The sequence below is a fragment of the Xiphias gladius genome, chromosome 4, assembly GCF_016859285.1.
Source record: "Xiphias gladius isolate SHS-SW01 ecotype Sanya breed wild chromosome 4, ASM1685928v1, whole genome shotgun sequence".
NCBI classification, from domain to species: domain Eukaryota; kingdom Metazoa; phylum Chordata; class Actinopteri; order Istiophoriformes; family Xiphiidae; genus Xiphias; species Xiphias gladius.
In genome coordinates, this window is record NC_053403.1 from 15,207,556 (window position 1) to 15,227,286 (window position 19,731).

The 19,731-nt window shown below is 42.6% G+C and overlaps 3 protein-coding genes across 7 annotated transcripts; 1 reads left to right on the top strand and 2 right to left on the bottom strand.

The window, feature by feature from the left end:
* Nucleotides 1–637: 637 nt before the first annotated feature.
* On the bottom strand, nucleotides 638–7,178 carry faxca (failed axon connections homolog, metaxin like GST domain containing a). Its single transcript, XM_040124661.1, has 6 exons — nucleotides 6,778–7,178; nucleotides 4,094–4,229; nucleotides 3,499–3,695; nucleotides 3,016–3,233; nucleotides 2,199–2,315; nucleotides 638–942 (listed from the first exon to the last, which is right to left on the bottom strand). The coding sequence occupies exons 1-6, from the start codon at nucleotides 7,035–7,037 to the stop codon at nucleotides 638–640; spliced, it is 1,233 nt and encodes a 410-aa protein (XP_039980595.1). The 5' UTR covers nucleotides 7,038–7,178.
* A 2,092-nt stretch (nucleotides 7,179–9,270) lies between these two features.
* Nucleotides 9,271–15,856, bottom strand: ccnc (cyclin C). Of its 3 annotated transcripts, none has more exons than XM_040125738.1 (13): nucleotides 15,671–15,856; nucleotides 15,013–15,093; nucleotides 14,530–14,636; nucleotides 14,207–14,291; nucleotides 13,488–13,557; nucleotides 13,288–13,339; nucleotides 13,099–13,154; nucleotides 11,715–11,750; nucleotides 11,518–11,609; nucleotides 11,307–11,374; nucleotides 11,116–11,195; nucleotides 10,740–10,858; nucleotides 9,271–10,229 (listed from the first exon to the last, which is right to left on the bottom strand). In XM_040125738.1, exons 1-13 carry the CDS (start codon nucleotides 15,742–15,744, stop codon nucleotides 10,175–10,177), a joined length of 975 nt encoding a protein of 324 aa, XP_039981672.1. In that variant the 5' UTR covers nucleotides 15,745–15,856; the 3' UTR covers nucleotides 9,271–10,174. The 3 variants fall into 3 exon arrangements, with proteins under 3 accessions (XP_039981672.1, XP_039981673.1, XP_039981674.1); XM_040125739.1 differs by having other exon boundaries at nucleotides 15,600–15,723; XM_040125740.1 differs by lacking the exon at nucleotides 15,671–15,856 and adding an exon at nucleotides 15,255–15,308.
* ngs (notochord granular surface) lies at nucleotides 15,437–19,671 on the top strand. 3 transcript variants are annotated; one of them, XM_040125735.1, is made up of 11 exons: nucleotides 15,437–15,927; nucleotides 16,287–16,452; nucleotides 16,750–16,899; nucleotides 17,039–17,158; nucleotides 17,268–17,363; nucleotides 17,708–17,842; nucleotides 18,087–18,197; nucleotides 18,283–18,393; nucleotides 18,509–18,633; nucleotides 18,801–19,097; nucleotides 19,234–19,671. In XM_040125735.1, the coding sequence occupies exons 1-10, from the start codon at nucleotides 15,743–15,745 to the stop codon at nucleotides 19,054–19,056; spliced, it is 1,455 nt and encodes a 484-aa protein (XP_039981669.1). In that variant the 5' UTR covers nucleotides 15,437–15,742; the 3' UTR covers nucleotides 19,057–19,097; nucleotides 19,234–19,671. The 3 variants fall into 3 exon arrangements, with proteins under 3 accessions (XP_039981669.1, XP_039981670.1, XP_039981668.1); XM_040125736.1 differs by having other exon boundaries at nucleotides 19,239–19,671; XM_040125734.1 differs by having other exon boundaries at nucleotides 18,801–19,671.
* The last annotated feature ends 60 nt before the right edge of the window (nucleotides 19,672–19,731 follow it).

The following is a 19,731-nucleotide window of genomic DNA, read 5'->3' on the forward strand; positions in this document are numbered from 1 at the left end:
AAATCTGAGAATCAAATCAGACCCATTTATATACTTACACTGAATTGTGTTCATTCACATAAATCCTGTACAGTTCCCTAAGTGTCAATGTCATATCAATACAAGGCGTTTAAGGGTTCAGTTAATTGAAAACACACAAAAGGCTGGGTGGTGCCAGTTGCTACCAATGGCAATGGGGGGTCACACACACATAGTTGCCGAGGTTATGGCAATGGGATGACAGGTAGAAGGTTGTGACTGCAGATGATGTCGACCACGTGGAGGAGTTTCTCAGCAGCTGCATCATTTACTCCTGGTTTTCATACTTCTGGTTCTTACTTTTCAGTCTTTGTATGCATCTTTTCTCTTTCCCTATACTTTTCCTTTATATGCTGTCTCTTTTTTCTTCTGTCCGCCTCTGACCCTTTTTCCTTTCTGACCTATGCCTCACTCCCTTTCCCTCTGTTGCAATCCTTCATCCACTACGGTGTGCCAGTTAAACCTCTACATCCTCAACTTCTCCACCAGCACAGGCGACATCGAAAATACTCCCCAGTTATTTTCTGTTTTAAGAGGTAGGGGGCATGTGTGCAGGTGGGATGCAGCTCCCTGCTGTGGTGTGCGCATATGTAGTGTGTACTGTAAGTGTATGTTTTTGTCAACACTTGAGCTGGTCTATTTCAGAGCACTCTGTGTCCATGTCAGAGTCATACAGCGAGTGGCCTGTAGGGTCGCTGTCGGGCGACAGTGGGTCCTGCGGTGTGTGGGAGTGTGAAGTGTGTGTGTGTGTATCTTCCTGGAAAGTGTCCGTGCGGGAGTAGAGACCCAGATCAGGAAGTTTGGAGGGTGAGTCGCTGCCCTCTGTGGTGTCGTTGTAGCAGAAGTCCTCCAGGTCCACAAACCACTCGGGCCAGAAACGCCGGCGGATACGGTCACAGTACATGGCCAGGTTGATCAGCTCACCTGGAGGGGACAGACAGCTGAGAGGGTAAGGCACTCTGCAAACAGCATGATGAATGTACTGATGAATACAACACCACGGGCATTAGAGCTAAAACGATTCGTCAGTCAGTCCATTTGTCACGCTGCAGAAGAATAAATGGCAATGATTTTGATAAGTGAGTAAGGGTTTAAGTCATTTTTAAAGCAAAAATATCAAACATTCTATGGTTCCACCCTCTACATGGTGGAGATTTGCTTCTTTTCTTTATGTAATGTGATAGTAAACAGAATATTTAAAAAATTTTGTTCACTTTTTTGTCATTTTATTGACCAAACAATTAATTGATTACCCACGACAATGAACTACAGATGAATCGAAAATGAAAGTGACCATTAGCCTGAGCCCTAACTAACTAAATCTAAGGGCTCTCAAAATTGACAAGAGAGAAAGAAGACGAAGAAACATTTCTGCGTTTTCTGAGTTTTACCCTTATTAAAATGAAACAAAGTTAAGTAGACTTTGCTCGGCTTTAGTCAAAGATCAGATTTTTCTTCGGTTCAGTTTCAATTTATTCACTTTACTCCCTCCTACTCAAAATGTAAATCTTGAGCACTGGTCTACAGCTAAACCTGTGCTCTGGTATCTCTGCGAGAAAAGTCACAATCAAAATCAATATCAAATATCATACTATAATTATTATACAGCCTATGGGATAGTGAGTACAGAATTTCCGTAAAAATAATTACAAAGTGATTACAGATTTAGATAGAGAGGTATGACTAAAGAAAACACGCTTAGCTTGTGGGTGAATCATCCTTTTTCTGTGAATTACAATTAAATCAGTGAATCACAGCTTAACATCAGTTCTGTGCTCGTGTTAAGCTGTCATGATAATAAAAAAGTCAGCTCGTCGAAAACGGAGCGTTGTGTCTGACAAACATCAAATATGCTGAGCACAGTACAGTATATATAAAATCTCATGGCAGAGAACACTTCTTTGATTAGGTTACAGTTATATCTGATGTTTTAATGACGCCGGCCTAACAGTGCACACACTCAAAACAGGTTCAGGAAGAGCGTAGTTCAAAGTTTATACAGAAGTAAAGGAGAAAGTGTTTACTATTATATACATCTCCCCAGCATGTGATAGAGCCCTGCAATTAAAATTGAAACTGCCTGAATGCCCAGATATCGCACAGATATCGTAATTTGGTTGAACTGATCCTTTAAAAGTGGCTAAAATCTCATGGTGTGTTCCCCGTTTTGATGAGCTCACCTTTGATTAGCTGCTCCGGACGTGTTCCTGGTAGCGTCCACATAGCAGGAGCCAGGTGACTGAACACTGCAGCGTCTACTGTTGAAAGCTTAGAACCCATAAGGTACTTCTTATCACCTAGGGCACCACACAGAAAAGATCTATGTCAGTTATCATTGGATAAGCATGCTTTCCCCCTAATTGTTTTGTGTGAATAAAAAAAAAGATTCACTTCTGGCAACAAAGTAAAAGGCATCAGAGATGAGTTGATGACTTTAGGCTTGCTAAACTTTAACATTAGCAAGCAACATTTATCACAGCCGAACACTTCCGACCAGATCTCTACTTGCATGATCTTAGATATGTCTCTATTGCATCTCCTACCATCAACTGCCAGTGTTTATGTATTGATTCCAGGCTCTGATGTTAATCCTTACCACTGGAGGTCAGTGTTTAGCTATCCTTTCCTTCTTTGCAGCCGCAGCTACTCTTTGACAGGTACAAACGGGATGGTTGCTGGTTGTGGTTCTCAAGGCACACACTGAAAAGCCATTACATTTGTTGTGCTTTGCCATTAAACCTGTTTACCTGCCTCCAGGTTAAACAATGTGAACACACAGGTGTCACAAATTGTGACAAAGTTTCCCAATTACAACGTGAATGTCCACAAATCTCTTTGGCTACAGAGAGGACTCATAAATCCAAAAGCCAAAACATACTCATAGTTCCACCAATGGATCACAATAACTCTTACAAATGTGTTATAATAAAGTCTAATCTTCCAAATAGTGAGGTTCAATGTTTATAAATGAAAAAAAATAACTTTCAGATTTGTCACCTAGCAGAGTGGCCAGGGTGCGCATGTCCTTTTCCATCAGAGCGTAAACCTCCTCCTTAGTGAACCGCCCAATCCCATGCCCGTACATCTCCCTCTTGATGATCCCGCCGGTCAGGTGACTCAGGATCCACTTGAGCAGGTCGCTCAGCGGTCCGCTCACCGACAGCATCTTCTGGGTCTCCTCCAGGTTGTCCACCCACTGGCAGTAAGCTATGGTCCTGGGACACAAATACATGTGCATTTGTACATACACACATATGCATGTCAGGATTAACACTAGTGCTGCTGCAGCCAAGACTGCTATGAAGAAGAAGAATAAGGAAAGACAAACAAGAAAAACCTTCTTTGGCTTGACATTTCTCAGCCAAATAAAAGAAATACTGTATAATAAAACAAACAAAAACAAACAAAAACACTCTGAATCCATATAAAGAAATGACACTACTGTAGGAAACCAACAAAAAAAAATCACTGGTCCCTCACCAGTAGAAATGTTCCTCAACCATTTTGGTGATGGCGCGGGACATGGCCTTCTCCTGCGGTGTCAGGCTCTTGTTGAGGCTCACGCCTAGCCTCTCCTCCAGGAAGTCGATGATGAATTCTGTGCCACACACCTGCTCCTGGTTGTACTCGATCCACGGCATCTTCCCCTGCGGTGAAAGCTTCCCATCAAAGTAGTTCTGCAGGAGAAGAAGGGTTCAGGGAAGGCGGCGACCCGTGTAAGGAAAAGAAGAGCAAAACCACGATAAAGGAGAAGATGAAAAAAAGGATACAGAATAGAAAAAGTGGCTGGTGATAAGCATATGATGAATTAAATTGTAACTGGATCAAGAGAAAACATTTAATGGAAATTTTAATTATCCCTTGCAGGAAACAGAGCGGCTGCTGGCAGCAGAGGCTCAGAGTTTGACAATAATTAACACAGCGAAAGTAATTACAACAAAAGAACAAACTAAGGATTTTGCCACAAAGAAATGGAGATGAAAACCTCCTAAAACTCAATTCTAAACACGAACTTTTAGACAGATGAAGCGGTAGCATTTTTTTCCCCGTCACAGACACATAACCACAGATTTACCTGGTAGGGCAGGTCAACCATGCGGAGGTAGGTCTCCATCTTAAGGCAGAAAGGGGACAGGGACGGGGCGCCAGTTTTGGGCCTGGAGAACTGGTGGAGTATGATGGCATCTTTAGAGTCCAGCTCTTCCTCCTTTCTGTGTGGAGCAAAGAATGACAGGTCTTTGCGTCAAGTAGATGGAAAGGCTTGTAAAAACAAACTGTACGTGTGTGTGTGTGTGTGTGTGTGTGTGTGTGTGTGTGTGTGTGTGTGTGTGTGTGTGTGTGTGTGTGTGTGTGTGTGTGTGTGTGTGTATGTGTGTGTGTGTTGATATGCTTGCATTAGCAAAGTTTTGGAGTCATATATCTGTTCAAGGTCACATTATGGGGACAACAAGCCAGTGCCCACATTGTTGACCATTCAGTTTTAGGCTTAAACTTTAAAGTTAGGGGTTGAGGTCAGGTAATTTGAGGTTATGGCTTTGTGTTAGGTAAAGTCGGATTACAAACCATGCAAAGCAGGCCACTGAGCCGGGGCCCCAAAATCCCCAGGCTAAATCCATGCCAATTGGTTTTGATAATTTGGTTATTTGCAGATTTTGTAGGAGGTACAATATCAACTGAGGCAGACCCATCGCACTGGGCTACTTTTGTGGCCCTCTCTTGTAATGCAGCCCTCTGCCAAAATCAAGCTTTCAGTTATTTCAGTTTATATTGTGTTCACATGCTGTATATTTCTAAATAAAGCTGCATTTAATCAAATTAACACAAATTTAATAGTATTCCATTATAGGTGTACTGGTTGCACTGGACTTAATGGGAACTTGGAGGCAGCAAAGTACATATGCGTTGCAATAAAGCAGATTATTCCTCGGGGCCCCCTAACAGTTTAATCTGGTCCTGAGGTTGGCGTAAATCTCCAGGGATTTAATGGATGTCAACACAATATCCTCCTAAGGGACAAAAGCTAGTTAGTGTGTGTGGGCTTGTATTGTTATCTATGTTACCATCATAGCGAGGAGATTTCTGCATTGCGAGGACATTTTGACCGGTCTTTCTTACTTCAGCAGCTCTTTGAAGAGTAAGACTCGGTCTAAAAGGTATGGTTAGAGTTAGATTTAGGTTAGGGTTCGGGCAAGAGCTGGGGGTAGTGTGAGGGATAAATGAGGGGCCTTACAGGTGCCTGTGAGTTGGTGGGTAGAACAGGCTATTATATGATAAATCAAGTGATTGTGATGGATTGAATAAATCAAATGATCTGCAACCAAGGTCCTTTAAAGGGCCCCTAGTGACTGTCAGCCCTGGGCCATTTAGACTGGCTGAGGGACAACCGCGGTGTCACAATAAGAAGGCAAACCCCCTTGTGAACGATTATGGTGCATTCACATGGACGGTGTTGGGAGATGCGAAGAATCTTCATGGACAAGCACGGGCCGTGCAGGGAGCTGTCCACTGTGAAAGGTGCTGAAACGAGCAGAAGAGTTGTCTATCCCCCTGCGGTGCTGAGGAGGGTAAAATGAAGCCTGGTAGATGTATATTTATATGGAGAGAAGGTGAGCTGCAATATATAACGTCAGACTGGACAAAAACAAACAGCTTGAGTAAAGAAAAACACACAAGCTCCCTCCGAATGAGTATTTCACTGCACGACAAACAGCCTGTATTCCTGCCCTAAATGTATTAAAATCGACCCCGCATAAACAACAGCTAGGGCCCAGACACCAGAATGTCACTCCTTGTCAGTAGAAGTAAACAAAAAACTCACATAAACATCCGTTTTTAATTTTTCCCAAAGAGACCAAAAAATGTATCCCCCATGGTGAATGCCTCCCTGTGGCTTTTGTTGTGGTAGGAAGTGTCCTTCTAAAACTGTGCTGTCGTAAAACCTGTGGTCCTGGACTGCAGGATTTTTAAGGACAGCAGGCTCGGTCAGTCAAACCCTCATTCCTGCCAGTGAATAATCAGAAATAATGAATGCAAATGCATTTATTTGTCACATCGACTTTCCCTTTCCAGCTGCAATACCTGCCAGCCGTAGTATGTTTGGGGCTTTGGCGTTTCACTGATCACTTTAGAGGTTGTAAAATGCTTTTGTTTCACCCCCATAACTGCAAAGCACAATGAAGCAAACAAAAGGTGAACCTCTACATCATGTTGCCTCGTCCTTGAAATACAGGCAAATGAAAGTGACCCGCTGCCATAGTCTATAATGTCAATTCATGTGAAAGAAGAGCTTTGTTGAACCGGCCCAGAAACTGGCAACACGGGAAACGAGTCATTATCATGATTTTATAACCGTAATTATCTTGGATGGCCGACGCCAAAATAAAAGCCCCTGTTGTAGGTCGCTCACGTCACTGATCCACAAAAATAAGACAATAAAGATGGAAATCTCCTGAAGTGTGTTTTTCTGAGGAGGGAGTTTGGAGGGGGGGGGGTTCCGTTACATCACAGCCCACCCACTCACGATTCCTTAGGCTATTCTCCACTGACTCCGCTCTCACCCCTCCCAACCTGACGAGATTAAGTAACATCGAACCCCTGTGAAAATACAGCAGACCTGGGAGACGTGGGGTGAAAATATGAACAGAATAAGATCCACGGCGGGCTTTCTCTTTTGCTCGATCAGAGGCCTGACTGTGGGAAGTGGCGAGCTCTGCAGCTCCCACTGCGACTCCTCTGACAGCCCCCCCGTGTTGTCGGTACCTGATGGCCAGCAGTTCGTGCAGCAGATAGGCAGCGGCGGCGAGCAGAGCCCCTCCGGTCAAATACAGCGTTTTCCGCCACCACGAGTCCGAGCCCAAAGCTGACATTATCCCGCCGTAGTCCTGCAGTGGGTAGGCGATGATGTACCCATAAAACGAGAGCTGCTCATCGGAGCCCGGCAGGCCGGAGGAGAAGCTCTGGTTCTGGCCAAGATCAACCACACACGACCCCGTCCAGGCGAATCCGACGCGCCAGTGCATGCTCTCTGTCTCTGGCCACTTTCCGCCTCACTCTGGCAGCTCGGGGCTTCATCCGCGGGGGCGTCATGGGTGCCGAGGGCTGCGGGTGCGGGGCGACTCGGTGAGGAGCGGCCGGCTGGATACAGGCGTCCCGCCCGGGGCTTGTCCCCGCAGCGGGGTTAACATCCTCCGCAGCCCGCTCGGAGCTCGCTGTTTGTGGCCTCCCTCCTGTCCCGGTCAAGTCAGACAAAATAAACAATGCAGCTTCCGGTTGCAGCTTACAAAATAAAAGTGGCTGTAAGGGTCGTCCCTTGCAACGTTCTTGGACAAATACCGAATAACAATATAGAGACAAGTCTTAAAGTAAAAGCAACTTCCGACGTGTCCTATTCAGAGTTTGCATTAGATATGGGGGCAAGGCTGAATTACCCACCTGGCAAACTGATCCATTACAGGCCCCAGACTTCCCAGGAGCCATAGAGGTCCTAGGCTCTCTGTCTGTTTAAATGTTGTGTGGGAATTTGATTACTACAAAAAACCAATGATCTACTTTACTTGATGGGTAAGAGGCAACAAGTCATTTAATGCAGATAGTTGGAGGGACAGGTGTTGGTTGGGGCCCCGATTAATATTTGGCCTGGAAGCCCGTTAAAAGGACCATTGTGGGATACTACTGAATGTGGTACAAACTAAGATACTAATGCAGGAATACAGAGATACTGCTACTACCTCATGTAAAGATAATAATCTCACTCTTGGGAGAATAATAGCAACAAGAAACTATATATAGTGAACATACATAGACACAGATACACACATTTCTTTTTACCACTCTGTACATCCTGGGATGTTGTTCCTCGATTCAAAGTGAGCGATGCCAGGTTTTATTTTGAAGGAGACACCGATGTTAGCACGCAGTATTACTTCCGCTGCTCTCTGTGCGCTTCATGCAGCTAAGGTGACATCACGGGGACTGACTGTACCCCACGGCACAAACTCCCAGAGGCAACTGCTGGTAAATACACCCTCTGTTAGTATTCAGTCACGTAACTCACAACTTCCTCGCCACAAACGAGGGGAAAATGTTGAATTCAGCCGACGACATTTGCCTACTTCAGCTCAGAGCTTTCGGCTCTTAAAAAGTACAGACTTCTCATATCAAAACGGGTGTGTACTGTGTTACATGTTCTCGGAATTCGCCACTAGGGGTCCTAACACCGGCGTTGCATTGAAGTGACATTGGCATTAGGTAAAAGGACCGTGTATGACTCCTGTAACATGCTGGAAGATTCCCCCAAAGTCCATCACATACTATACGAACATGATACAACAGCTTGAAAATAACAGCAGTGACCCGCTTTGTTCTGCACATCATACATTTTATTACCATAAATGATCTTCCAAAGTGATAAACATAAACATAGACTTTCAAGTAAGACAATTTTGGGAAATGTTATAATCACAATTAGTAGGACTATTTAGGTGAGGGTGAAGCCCTTTTATTTTCACGCCTATTCATGTGAACGATCATGTAACAGATGGAGACCGCCAAAGGGGAGGAAGATACTAGAACAAGGCTGAATCGCACTTGCCCCGAAAGGATTTACTATCTCACTTCTGCCTCCACTATAAGAACGTGACATGGAAGTGGCCTTTAATGAAGATGTTTATGTCCCTGTTGAGGTGGTTTTCCTACAGAGACGAGTGTACAGGAGGCCACTGAGGGAAAACAATGACATTGAATCCAATTAACACAACATTAACCCCTAAAATACATTTTAAAGTTTGCCTGAATATGACAATGTGCTATTATGAAGGGTTTTCTCTTTAACCAGCAGCTTTTATTATGTAAGGCTGTCAAGCACCTTGTTTTGAGTACAGCCACACATACAGCTCCCACTGTATTAAAATATAGAGACCTCTACAGGTATATGCACACATATATTGCCACAATTCAATGATTAAGTAGATGGCAGGTGGTAAATAAAAACAAGAATGTGCAACCCAAAATTTGCAGACAAATCTAACAATTGTTATTTGCATTTACCCCCAAAAAGCCTTTCCCTAGCAAATTAAAAAACAAAAGTTTAACAAAAAATGCTTTACACAAGACATTGTTCTTCAACTAAAGCAGAATAAATGAACAAATAATTACAATAAAAAGAATAAGCTTTGCAGCAGGCAAAATGAATCATGACAGTGAAAAAAACGGGCACTTTCATCTGAAGCACAAGAACGAAGCTAAATCAGCTCATGATTTCCATCAACGTTTACTTAAGTAAGCAAAAACATGAAAGATAAAATAAATGAATAGAATTATAAGGCTATTTACAACAGGGAAGAGGGAACGGGAGGAAGGAGGTGGAGTTGTCATGATTCGAAACAGTAAATTCTTGTTAAAAGAGCTCATTTCTATGTTAAAGAGGAGCCTCACTTAGGATTTTTCCTGCCAAGGTTCACGATCAACCATCAGAGGGCATGGGGTTTCCAATCACATCACAGTAACACATGGTGATATCCAGTCAGGTCCACTCTTTAAACCGCACAGGATCCGAGAACAGAGAAGACTACTGTACTATAGTCCCTGAGGAATGAAAACCCAGCCAGACTGGCCACTCACATGCTGTACACACAGACACACACATGCACGCACAGTACTTGTGATCAAGTTTTCTCGAGACCCACGGAGCGCTGCGTGAATTGACTCGCTCCTCTGGGCCGTTCAAGGATGTCAGGATCATAGCAATGACAAGTTTCTACCCCCCGCAGTTCTCCCATCAGTTTATACCACATTCCCAGCTTCCCTCTTGCCCCAAAAATGTTCCTCAGTTTTAGTTCATTTCAAGTCCGTAGCAGAGTAGAGTGGCCTCGTCAAGACGACAAAGCTGCTGTCACCGGCCGGCTGTTCAAAGCAGGCATTTCAATGGCTGCTTGCTTAATCCATGAACCCACATTGATCAGAGAAGGGGAAAGTGAAGACATGGCTCTCTGAGTTTGTTAGGGGTGTCAGACGAAGATGACGGGACATCTTGGTCAACTCAAATGTGATATTTTCCCAACTGACATCGCAAAGTTCGTGCTGTTTGACATTTTTTAAAAAGAGGTCCACCTTTCTCTATATCAGCGTTATGGGTTCCCATGGAAATACAGACACCACGCTAAGACTGGCTGTAGGAGTTGCTTTGGTTTCCGTTGGAGCTCTGGTCGCTCTCACTAGAGACAGATCAGAGAGAAAGAAAATCTCTTTCAAATGTGAAACTTTATCTCTTTGCAGACAAAGTGAAGTTAACTGCAGTTGGGAGGAAATTATAACTGGGAAACCAGGAATTCAAAAAGTACAGAAAGCGATGATCTTACGTTACTTAATTAACTCATTAGCATGTCTGCAGATATTCAAAAATTGACTTTTCTTGTACATTTGGCTTAAAAACTCCTTGAAAGGAATGTGCATGATATTAAGATTGGACAGTGCAGTACACAGTATTAAGTTAGGAGTATTTTTTTGTCTTTGTTACACGTGGGAGAACCCACTTCAGTAAGTTTTGATTCAAGATGACAGCAGGTAAATGCAGCTTTATACTGTTTACATGTGGTTTATTGTACTCACTATATTTTATTAACTGTCCATTTGTTCGAAAATGAATTTGCCACGTTCCCTCAAATAAAATATGTATGTACTGTATCTAACATCACGGTTGACATGCAGAACCACGTCAGATTTACCTGTTGGGAGGAGGTTTAGGTTTGGGCATCTTGTTTAGCACAGCAGCTATCTCCTTCCTGTCATCAAAATTTTTCCACTGGTCGTAGAGCTTCAGAATGACACGGATAATCTCCAGGATCTGAAACAGAAAAAACACATAAACACAAGCTATCTCAGCGTGAACCACAACCGACTGCAGACAACCCATGAAGATGAAGATAACTAACACTTCGTGCTGTTAACCGATCAAAACCAAGGGAACCAGAAGGTGACCTTTGTAATGGTTTTGACAAAACACACGAAAAAAACAAAAAAAACAAAACAGATTATCTATGATTATTATTCATCAAAAATAATATAGGCAACTTTTGATTATGCAACAGAAGTCAGTCTTACTTTGTCCATGTCGACAGAGAGCTCCGCAAACCACTGCCTGGCATCTTTCTGCTGTACCACACAGGCGACATGCAGACAGGCTGTGGGCGGAAAAGAAGAACAACTGATCATATTACATCTGGTAAAAGTTATTTTAAGTCAGTAACTACATTACATAGCCGCAATGAGAGATGCATAGGAACAGATCTTACCCAGAGCAATCATGAAAGGGGGGTAGAGCAGACACAGATCTGTCCTGTATGTGTCATTCACTATTCGCCTGGAACAGACACATGACAGCACAGTGAGTGAGGCTAAGCAGCAGCGTCGAGCACTTTTTGTATTTAGATATCTTTCAGATCAAAGAAAAAAAAAAGTTCTATCACAAAAGCAACAGATAAATGTCCACAGAAAGTATCATACCAGGCCAGGGGCAGCAGCATGTCCTCCTGTCCCATATCCTGCACATACTGCAACAGTGGTCTGTAGGGGTGGTACACGATCAAGCAGCAGTCCTGAAACATAAGTTACATCAGTGATAAGTGATAAGTGATATCCAAACAACCACTCAACTGAGCCAAATCCAGTAGATACAAAGATGCATATCTTTCTTTACTCACCATCAACTCCAGAAGGTAGAACTCACATTCTAATATCTGTAAAGACACAAATTAAAATTGCTTTGTCAGACCAGTTAAACTGAACTTAATAAAAATACACCCCTGTTAGAAATAATGCTTTAAATATATGCGGCACATCTGGTCAGTTTTTCATGTTTCTTTCATAGTGTGCAGTGCATGCATTTTTCTTTTACAACCTGCTGCGATGTTGCGTTTAACAGCTCCCTCACCTAATCATATATGATATACATCCAAATGTTTTTTTATCCAGTAAAATCTAGATTTTGCCTTTAATTACAGCTTAACACTTGGGAACAATTTCCAAATCACTAATGTTGTCAACTACTGCTAAAAGAGGAACACATAAACTAATTCCCTCCTCTTTTGACAAAAAGTATTTATTGTAAAGCACAGCTATCAAGGGGAATTGGCTTTGCAAAAACTATGTATGCTCTCCTTGCCCCCATCTGTCCCTGTGCCACCATTGCTCACTTTTACTACATCTGCAGAGTGGACATGAAAAATTTTGTTTAGGAGTTGCAGCATCCCGCTAACTCATTCCCTTCTATGAGAACCGCTCCCTCCTTTTATCGCTCCACGGTGGCTCACTATAAATAATAGTTTACACAGCTTTCTGGACAGGCAACGTGTCGGAACAACCCTTGTGACGTCCTGGCAACTCGGTGGGGATGCTGGATAAACAAAATCCTGCACTTGACACCACAGTGAGAGATGTTGCGCTGAACAAATACATGCACACTTGCACGTAGGCGGCCAAGGTTGAAGCTTTACCCCACGGTAACAGAATTTATAATCATAGGACTGCGAACATAAGTTGTGGAATCTCACGTATTGATGGACACTAATGTGGCAACACTGTCTTGGTATGCTGTAAAGTAGCATGGCAGTGCATAAATAACTTTGCAAAGGAAGCAAGAAAAACAACTAGCATAATGATCCACTGGCATAGGGCTATTTTAGATGATTTAATTAGTGATTTATGTGTCGTATTTTTTTTTTTAACTCTGTTTCAGCATGGGTGCACTATACTTTCATTTGAAACACAGTCTATATGTTTTTTCAAGTTTCAAGGTGAAAACCATCTCTTTAATTCTATCTAGACCTCCACTCAAGCCCAACCCTTACTCAAACAGGAGTTAACGTCATGTCCATCCATATTTGAACACTCTCATTAGGCATTTATCTTGCTGCTGTCAGGGTGATTACTTTACTTGTATGTATTTTTTATTATTTTTTTTGCATTTACTGTTTCATTAATGTTATTTAGTACTTATTTGCACACTGCACTTTCAGTAAGTCGCTTTTAGTTGCTACGGCAACTAAATGCTTCAAATATAAACTTTTACAAAGACTTTTTACTTACATGATTCATTCTGTAAGGGAACTCCTTTGGGAAGGCATAGGAAAATCTTGTTTTCACTGTTTGAGAAAAAAAGAAGCAAAATTTTTCAGTCTCCATTGCAGAGTAAAACCCAATTTGACAGATATGAACTTCAACATTAGTGCTATACTCAGAAGTTTAGGAAATGTATTACTGAATACTGTCACTTACACACAGATGTTGCTGCAGAGATCAGCCTGGTATTAGATACAACTCCAAATTCCTGAAAGGAACATGTTTAAGCTAAATACAGCCAAACTTTGGGGTAAAATGGATTTAAAAAAAAAAAAAAAAAAAATCTAATGCAGGCCATGGACAAAATGTGCTACTGTAAAGTTCCTGTCTTACTGACAACACAGAAACTCCCTTACCTCAACTTTGGAAGCCAGGAAAACACAGGTAGGAGCCATGAGCACTGGGTCTATACTTTTCAGGGAATACCTGCACACAAAAAGAGATAAGCATTTATCAACTTTTAAGCTCGATCTTATGATGAAGACCTAAGACAAAAAAATTGAGAAGGGACAAGAAAGATCTTACTGCACTTCATTAAAGGTAATGGGCAAAGAGCCCACTAGCTAGCCTAGTAGCTTTTAACAAGGGCTATGTTATATTGATAAAGGGATATTATAAAGGGATATTATTGTGCGGAATGCATTTGTTAATTTATGATACTCCACACTTGAGTATGTATATGACTGCATATGAAAGGTATAGTCAATACCACTAACAGTGGCTTGGATTCATTTAGGTGAGCCAGTAAACCTTGTCAGGGAATAAGCATATGCTGTGCAAGGACCTTGCAACTAGTAAAGCTAAAGGCTGTGCAGCCCTTATTGATATTGTTGATTATGCCTATCATGCCTATGGTTGTCCTGCTTTGTCATGTCAAAATGTATGCTGTGAGAAAGGCCTATGTGGATACAATGGCCAAGCAGATGACGCCATTCACTGTTTAGATGATGTTGTCCTCTAAATGTTGTGCAGCCTGAGGAGGCAACATTACACTGTACCACATATTACAATAAGAAACACATATTATGAGATGTAAATACTAAATTGCAAGATCCAAGCTCTCCTTCTTCCATACCTGGCATAGAAGCGTTTGAAGTAGACAGTTGCCGTAGCAATGACCTGCTGCCGCAGCTTCAGGTGTTCCCCTAAAGCCTGGATCACTGACAGAGATGGAGAAAAATGTTACAGTTCTTTTATTTTTTTCGTTGAATAATATGTAAGCATACATAGGAAAAAAAGCAAAGAATATAGTGTGATTCTCAGTTCTGTATATACGATAATATCAATACTATATTAGTACATTACTATTGTGCTTTGTTATTCAGTGTAAAAGATTAATAAGTATTTAACCGAACGCAGGCTTCAGGCAGAAAAATACAGTGACACAAATATAAACACCATTGGCAAAGAAGATCTGCAGCTTCCAGTACTCCTCTTCTGTGAGAAACTTCAGGTCCTTCTGCCGCTCTTTCATCAAGTCCTGTTTATCCAGGACCCATTGCAGGCTTTAAAAGATAAAATAAATATCATTATTTAAACGTAACCAAACTTAATGGTTGTTTGTCAAACTGTATGCAACCTAGCTAGCGGGTAGCACAACAACATCAATATTTACACCACTGTGCTAGCCAAATACGTTGCTGTCGCGGAGCATGAAAACTATAAAAGGAAAGCAGTCTTTATAAGCTTTTAAAAACGGCATATCTATTAATGCGTTTCTTTTTATTTGTGTGTCAGTATCTATTTTTTACGCCAACAAGAGTTCAGGAGAGACAGCTAGCGTTGCCGTGCGATGCCACACAGACACAGCTAGGCCTCACAACAAAGACAGCGATTCTCAAAATAAAGACGTAACATGTCACATTTTTAGTGAAAACTTACTAATGAGAACTTTGCCAGAAGTTTCCCGCCATGTCGTAGCAGTTGAGGTAGAGACGTCCAATTAAAATCGTTATTTCTTTCCTACAAAGAAGTGAATACCACAGGCAAAAGAGTTACGCTAAGCAGACAGTGGAGTAACATTAAAAATCGTCCCGACTCTCAATGGAATTGTTCCGGAATTTTCTTTCCGCCTTCAAAACTTCAAAACAAAGGTTTAATTAAAGGTTTTACTTTTCTCTTACTATCATTAAATTCGAAATACTTTCTTTCCTCATTTAAATTGGATAAATGTTCACGTATGTTTTCCACAGCAAAAATGAGTGGGTCGGTGGGTGGGTGAGCTGACGAAATGACGGATGTGCTATTAAATTGAATACACTATGTGCAAAACACCTAATACAACATTATGGGTAAATGTGCAATCGTATGTGCAATTAATGTTGGTAAAAACCGAATTACATCGCATCACATTATATGGGTTAGTCTACCGTAGAATTTCACAATTATAAAACTGAGATTCTTTCAAGCCGCCTATAATAAGTTCATTTCTTGACGTAACTGTGATAAATGTTTGTAGCGACGCGCACCCTGGGGTTGGGAAGGTTCAACATTCCTCTGTGGTGCTTAGGGAAGGGCTGGGGAGGATATAAGACCCCACCTCGGGCTGAAGGTGTGAGTGACCAGTTTCCATTGTCCAGCTGAAGCGGCGGCAGTTACAGGAGGAGTCAACATGAGCTGCAGCCCAGAGAGGATGTCTTCGTACCGCCGTCATTTCGAGGGCGCCTCGGCCGTCCCTCCTGCCTACCGGCTCCGGGTGTCCAGTCCCTCTCCCACCCGCATAGGGACCCGCCACCGGTCGGCCAGTGGTGGGACGACGGCGCGAAGGGCCCTCTCCAGTAAGGCCCGCATGACCAGGTGGGTCACCTGTACTGTTGAACCTCTAGAGGATATTAAGATTTTTGTGCCGACTGATCTGAATGTTTTATAAAAAATGTAAGTAGTAAATACTTACGTATAAAGTCACTTTAAAATTTGACGCCACTGGTATTACAGTGTGAATGCATATTGAGTGCTAAGCATTTTACATAGGAGGTGGTCAGTATGACAGATAGATAATGCAGTTTAGTCCATAGGCCTATTACACTGGGCACCCCCATTGAATGTGTGCAAGTGCATGGCTGTGAAGCAGCCTATAGATCAGTCAGCCTTCGTTAAAACAGAAAAATACATCAAATCAAAACAGTTAACCACTTGGGTTCTGCTCCTGTCTACAGCAGTGTGAGCGTGGGAGCGCTGTGCTTTGGTATGTCCATGGGGCTCGGGCCTAAACTGGACCTGGATGCAGCTGCAGCAGAGAACCAGGCCTTTATGATGACTCGAACCGGGGAAAGGCAGGAGATGGTAGCCCTCAATGACCGCCTGGCAGCTTACATTGAAAAGGCGAGAGGCCACTCGACCCATACACAGACACAAATTTGTACACTGGCGGTCATGTCTCCGTTCTTAAGTACCAAACAAAACATCTCAGATACATATATTTACTTGTTTATTTCTCATTTTCATGTCTTGACACCTGAACTTTGAAATGTGACTTAATGTTGGCCCTTTACACCAAGTATTCCTAAATCAAGCTAAATCACTAAAGCAGTAAATGGAAGAGCAACACAGCTACTGACAGTTTTTGCAATTTCAACTTGTGATCATCAAGTTTATGTTTTGTTTTGTTCCTTCCTGTAGGTGCGAACACTGGAGTCGAAAAACAAGCTGCTGGAGGCAGAGATTGAGGCCCTGAAGGGTAGCCATGTCAGACCATCCGGCCTCAGGCAGCTGTACGAATCCCAGCTGAGAGAACTCAACAGGGACGCTGAGCAGATGAGAGTACATAGGGTGAGTCCATGGTTTGTTGTGATCGGTTTAGAGGCCAGGAGTTGCCAGTCTTTTTGGTAGACGTAATGATGCTGCTTTTCACTCCATTATCGGCACCATTTTTAAAACATTTTGACCATTGTATTCCTGGTCTGTATAGGATATGTCTTTGGCAGCCAAGGAGGCGATGTTGGGCCAGTTGGAGATGCTAAAGGTCAAATATGATGAAGCAGTGGAAGCCAGGAAGAAGACAGAGCACGAAATTGAGACGCTACGTCCAGTAAGACACAGTGGAAAGTGTAGCTTTTAACAGAGGATTTATTCACAAATTCTTTTTTTTTTTTTTTTCCACCAAAACCACCCAAACCTCATGTGTCAATCTGTCCCAGGATGTGGATAAGGCGACCTCAGCCCGGATTACTCTGGAGAAGCAGCTGGAAAACCTGGAGACTGAACTGGCCTTCCTGCAGAGAGTTCACAAGGAGGTATGTGTTGTCTGTTCACTCGTATGCCCATCCACAGCATACTGTATATATGAGTCAGTTTCTGCTGGCTGGCATGATTTAATTTTATCATGAATGGCTTTATGGGCTAGTAATTATTGCATTGACAGGTTATGCTTCAATCGAGACCTTGATGATGGATTGAGTGTGTACATGGCAGTTATCAGTGTGGTGTGAAGGGCTCATAGGAAGACAAAGGGGAAAGCTGTGACTACCTTGTAGTGTGGAGTGGTGGAGGGAACCTTCAAATCAGTGTTTTAGCCCTGCATGTGTTGCTTTTCTTTTAAATCTGTTTTTTTTTTTTTTTTTTTTTGGTGCACTGAAAGGAAATCGAGGAGCTCATGCAGCAGATCTATTCAGCAGCCTCCAAGGTGGACCTGGACTTTGGTCTCCCAGACCTCTCCTCTGCTCTAAGACAGATTCAGTCTCAGTACGACATTATCACTGCCAAAAACCTACAGGTAGGCTGCAACAATGACGCTGCAATATGTTCAGACTTTGGAGAGTTTTCCTCGCTTTGTGTATTAGGCCACTTTCTAAGCACAAGAGTCTGAAAACACGCTCACCTAAACGAACTGTGACAAATACTTTGATGTCTTAAGCACATTTGTGTTTGCCTTCAGACAACATGAAAGCAAAAGCGTGTAAAGCCATACAAAAGCATTTTAATTGCTTCAAATACTTTTCATGTTTGCTCTTCCGCAGGAAATGGACACCTGGTACAGGACAAAGTTTGAGGACCTGAGCAATGCCTCCACCAAACACGTTCAAAGTGTTCGAAGTGTGAGAGAGGAAATCGCATGCTATAAGAAGGATGTGAGTATGACTTTTTGTTCTTGTTTATGGCTGGCACCACCACTTCTTGGCCTAAAAAAAGCTGTGTGTATATGTGTGCGTTTAGATCCTCAACAAGGAACGTGAATTGGAGGCACTCAAGACGAGGAATGAGTATTTGGAGGCTCAGATCCGTGATGTAGTTGAGAAATACAAAAAGAAGGAGGACGACTTACAGGTACTATGAGGCATTGCATTTATTTATATTCATATGTTTTCATTATGTATTTTCTAGTCATCCTGTGGCCTGAAACTCAGAAATAAAAGCTATTCTGTTCTATCTATTGCAACAGGGGCGTATAGAGGCGATTAAACTGGATCTGAAGGTGACCAAGGAGAAGATAGCTCTGCTGCTGAGGGAATATCAGGACCTACTGAATGTCAAGATGGCTCTAGAGATTGAGATCACCACCTACAGGTGAACAAAACATTGACATAGGTTTTAAGTGGTAGGGTCAATCCCAGCAGAGATCACCAGGTAAGCATATTTTTTATTAAGTAGAAAATACAAAACAGAGCAATGTCCATATACCTCCCTCTTTCAGTGCTTCTTTCTGACATAATTTCTTTCTGTTTATTTGGTAGGACGCTGATTGAAGGGGAAGATAGCCGTCTGAGCACCATGGTTCATAACCTGTCCCTGACCGGAGGCCTGCACCTCACTTCAAGTGTTAGCATGCGTGCTGCCTCAGCCTCTGCCTCAGCCTCAGCCTCAGCTTCACATAGCTTTGCGCCCGCAGCAACTTCAAAGCTGGGTGACGCCCCCAGTGACACGAGCAGTAGCGGAGCCCCAGTGGAGGTGGCCGCATCAGACACCCGGACGGACGGTAGCTTAGAGTAGCAGCCTACAGAGATGTCTGAGAGGAAGACGGTCCTCATCAGGTAGAAGGGGAATTTGGCACAGGATATCTACTACCTAACATCTGTGATAGTTTTCACTCAAATCTCTTTGTGGCCAAACATTACAGTAATCTTTCTTATTTTATTTTTTTTCTACCTGTTGCCCTTTTTTCCCCAGAACAGTTAAGACAGACGAGGACAATTATGAGAGCAACACACAAGAGCGCACCATAACCATTTCTGGAGCAGCTGACGACACGGATGTGGGATAAGCCATTTATCTTTCCCAAACCTTACTATCTGACTATATGCTGTACACCATTTGTTATGTTACCAAGGTTTTCTCAAAGCTATGAAGATTCTCAAATTAAAAAAAAAAATTTAAGAGAAAAGACACTGTACAGCAATAAGAGGAATTCCATTTTATACTCCAACAGCATTTGCCCTTTCCAAGGTCTGTGTTTATCTTCAGTGGAGACTTTACACTGTGTCCTGTCACTCTGCTCTGCCTGCTCCTAACTCTGTCAGCCTCTCCCTGCCTTCCTGCTCATTTAATCCTCTTGTGTGTCAGGGACGTGTCTTTGAAAGTAACAAAAATAAACAGCGAGCAAGCATAGTTGTGGCTTTTCATTTAAATCAACAGATGAGTAGAGTCATTGATGTTGCTTCAGTCCAG

What these genes read in the sequence shown, in the direction of transcription:
- faxca (XM_040124661.1), bottom strand. Translation starts at nt 7,037, where the DNA reads ATGCACTGGCGCGTCGGATTCGCCTGGACGGGGTCGTGTGTGGTTGAT. An exon ending in TGGTTGACCTGCCCTACCAG is followed by an intron (nt 3,696 to 4,093) that starts GTAAATCTGTGG and finishes CTTCTCCTGCAG; the next exon opens with AACTACTTTGATGGGAAGCT. An exon ending in GTTGAGGAACATTTCTACTG is followed by an intron (nt 3,234 to 3,498) that starts GTGAGGGACCAG and finishes TTTGTGTCCCAG; the next exon opens with GACCATAGCTTACTGCCAGT.
- ngs (XM_040125734.1), top strand. Translation starts at nt 15,743, where the DNA reads ATGAGCTGCAGCCCAGAGAGGATGTCTTCGTACCGCCGTCATTTCGAG. An exon ending in AGCAGATGAGAGTACATAGG is followed by an intron (nt 16,900 to 17,038) that starts GTGAGTCCATGG and finishes TGGTCTGTATAG; the next exon opens with GATATGTCTTTGGCAGCCAA. An exon ending in TCACTGCCAAAAACCTACAG is followed by an intron (nt 17,843 to 18,086) that starts GTAGGCTGCAAC and finishes GCTCTTCCGCAG; the next exon opens with GAAATGGACACCTGGTACAG.
- ccnc (XM_040125738.1), bottom strand. Translation starts at nt 15,744, where the DNA reads ATGTTGACTCCTCCTGTAACTGCCGCCGCTTCAGCTGGACAATGGAAA. An exon ending in CTCTGCAGCAACATCTGTGT is followed by an intron (nt 13,155 to 13,287) that starts GTAAGTGACAGT and finishes TTTCTCAAACAG; the next exon opens with TGAAAACAAGATTTTCCTAT. An exon ending in TCTACCTTCTGGAGTTGATG is followed by an intron (nt 11,610 to 11,714) that starts GTGAGTAAAGAA and finishes CTTATGTTTCAG; the next exon opens with GACTGCTGCTTGATCGTGTA.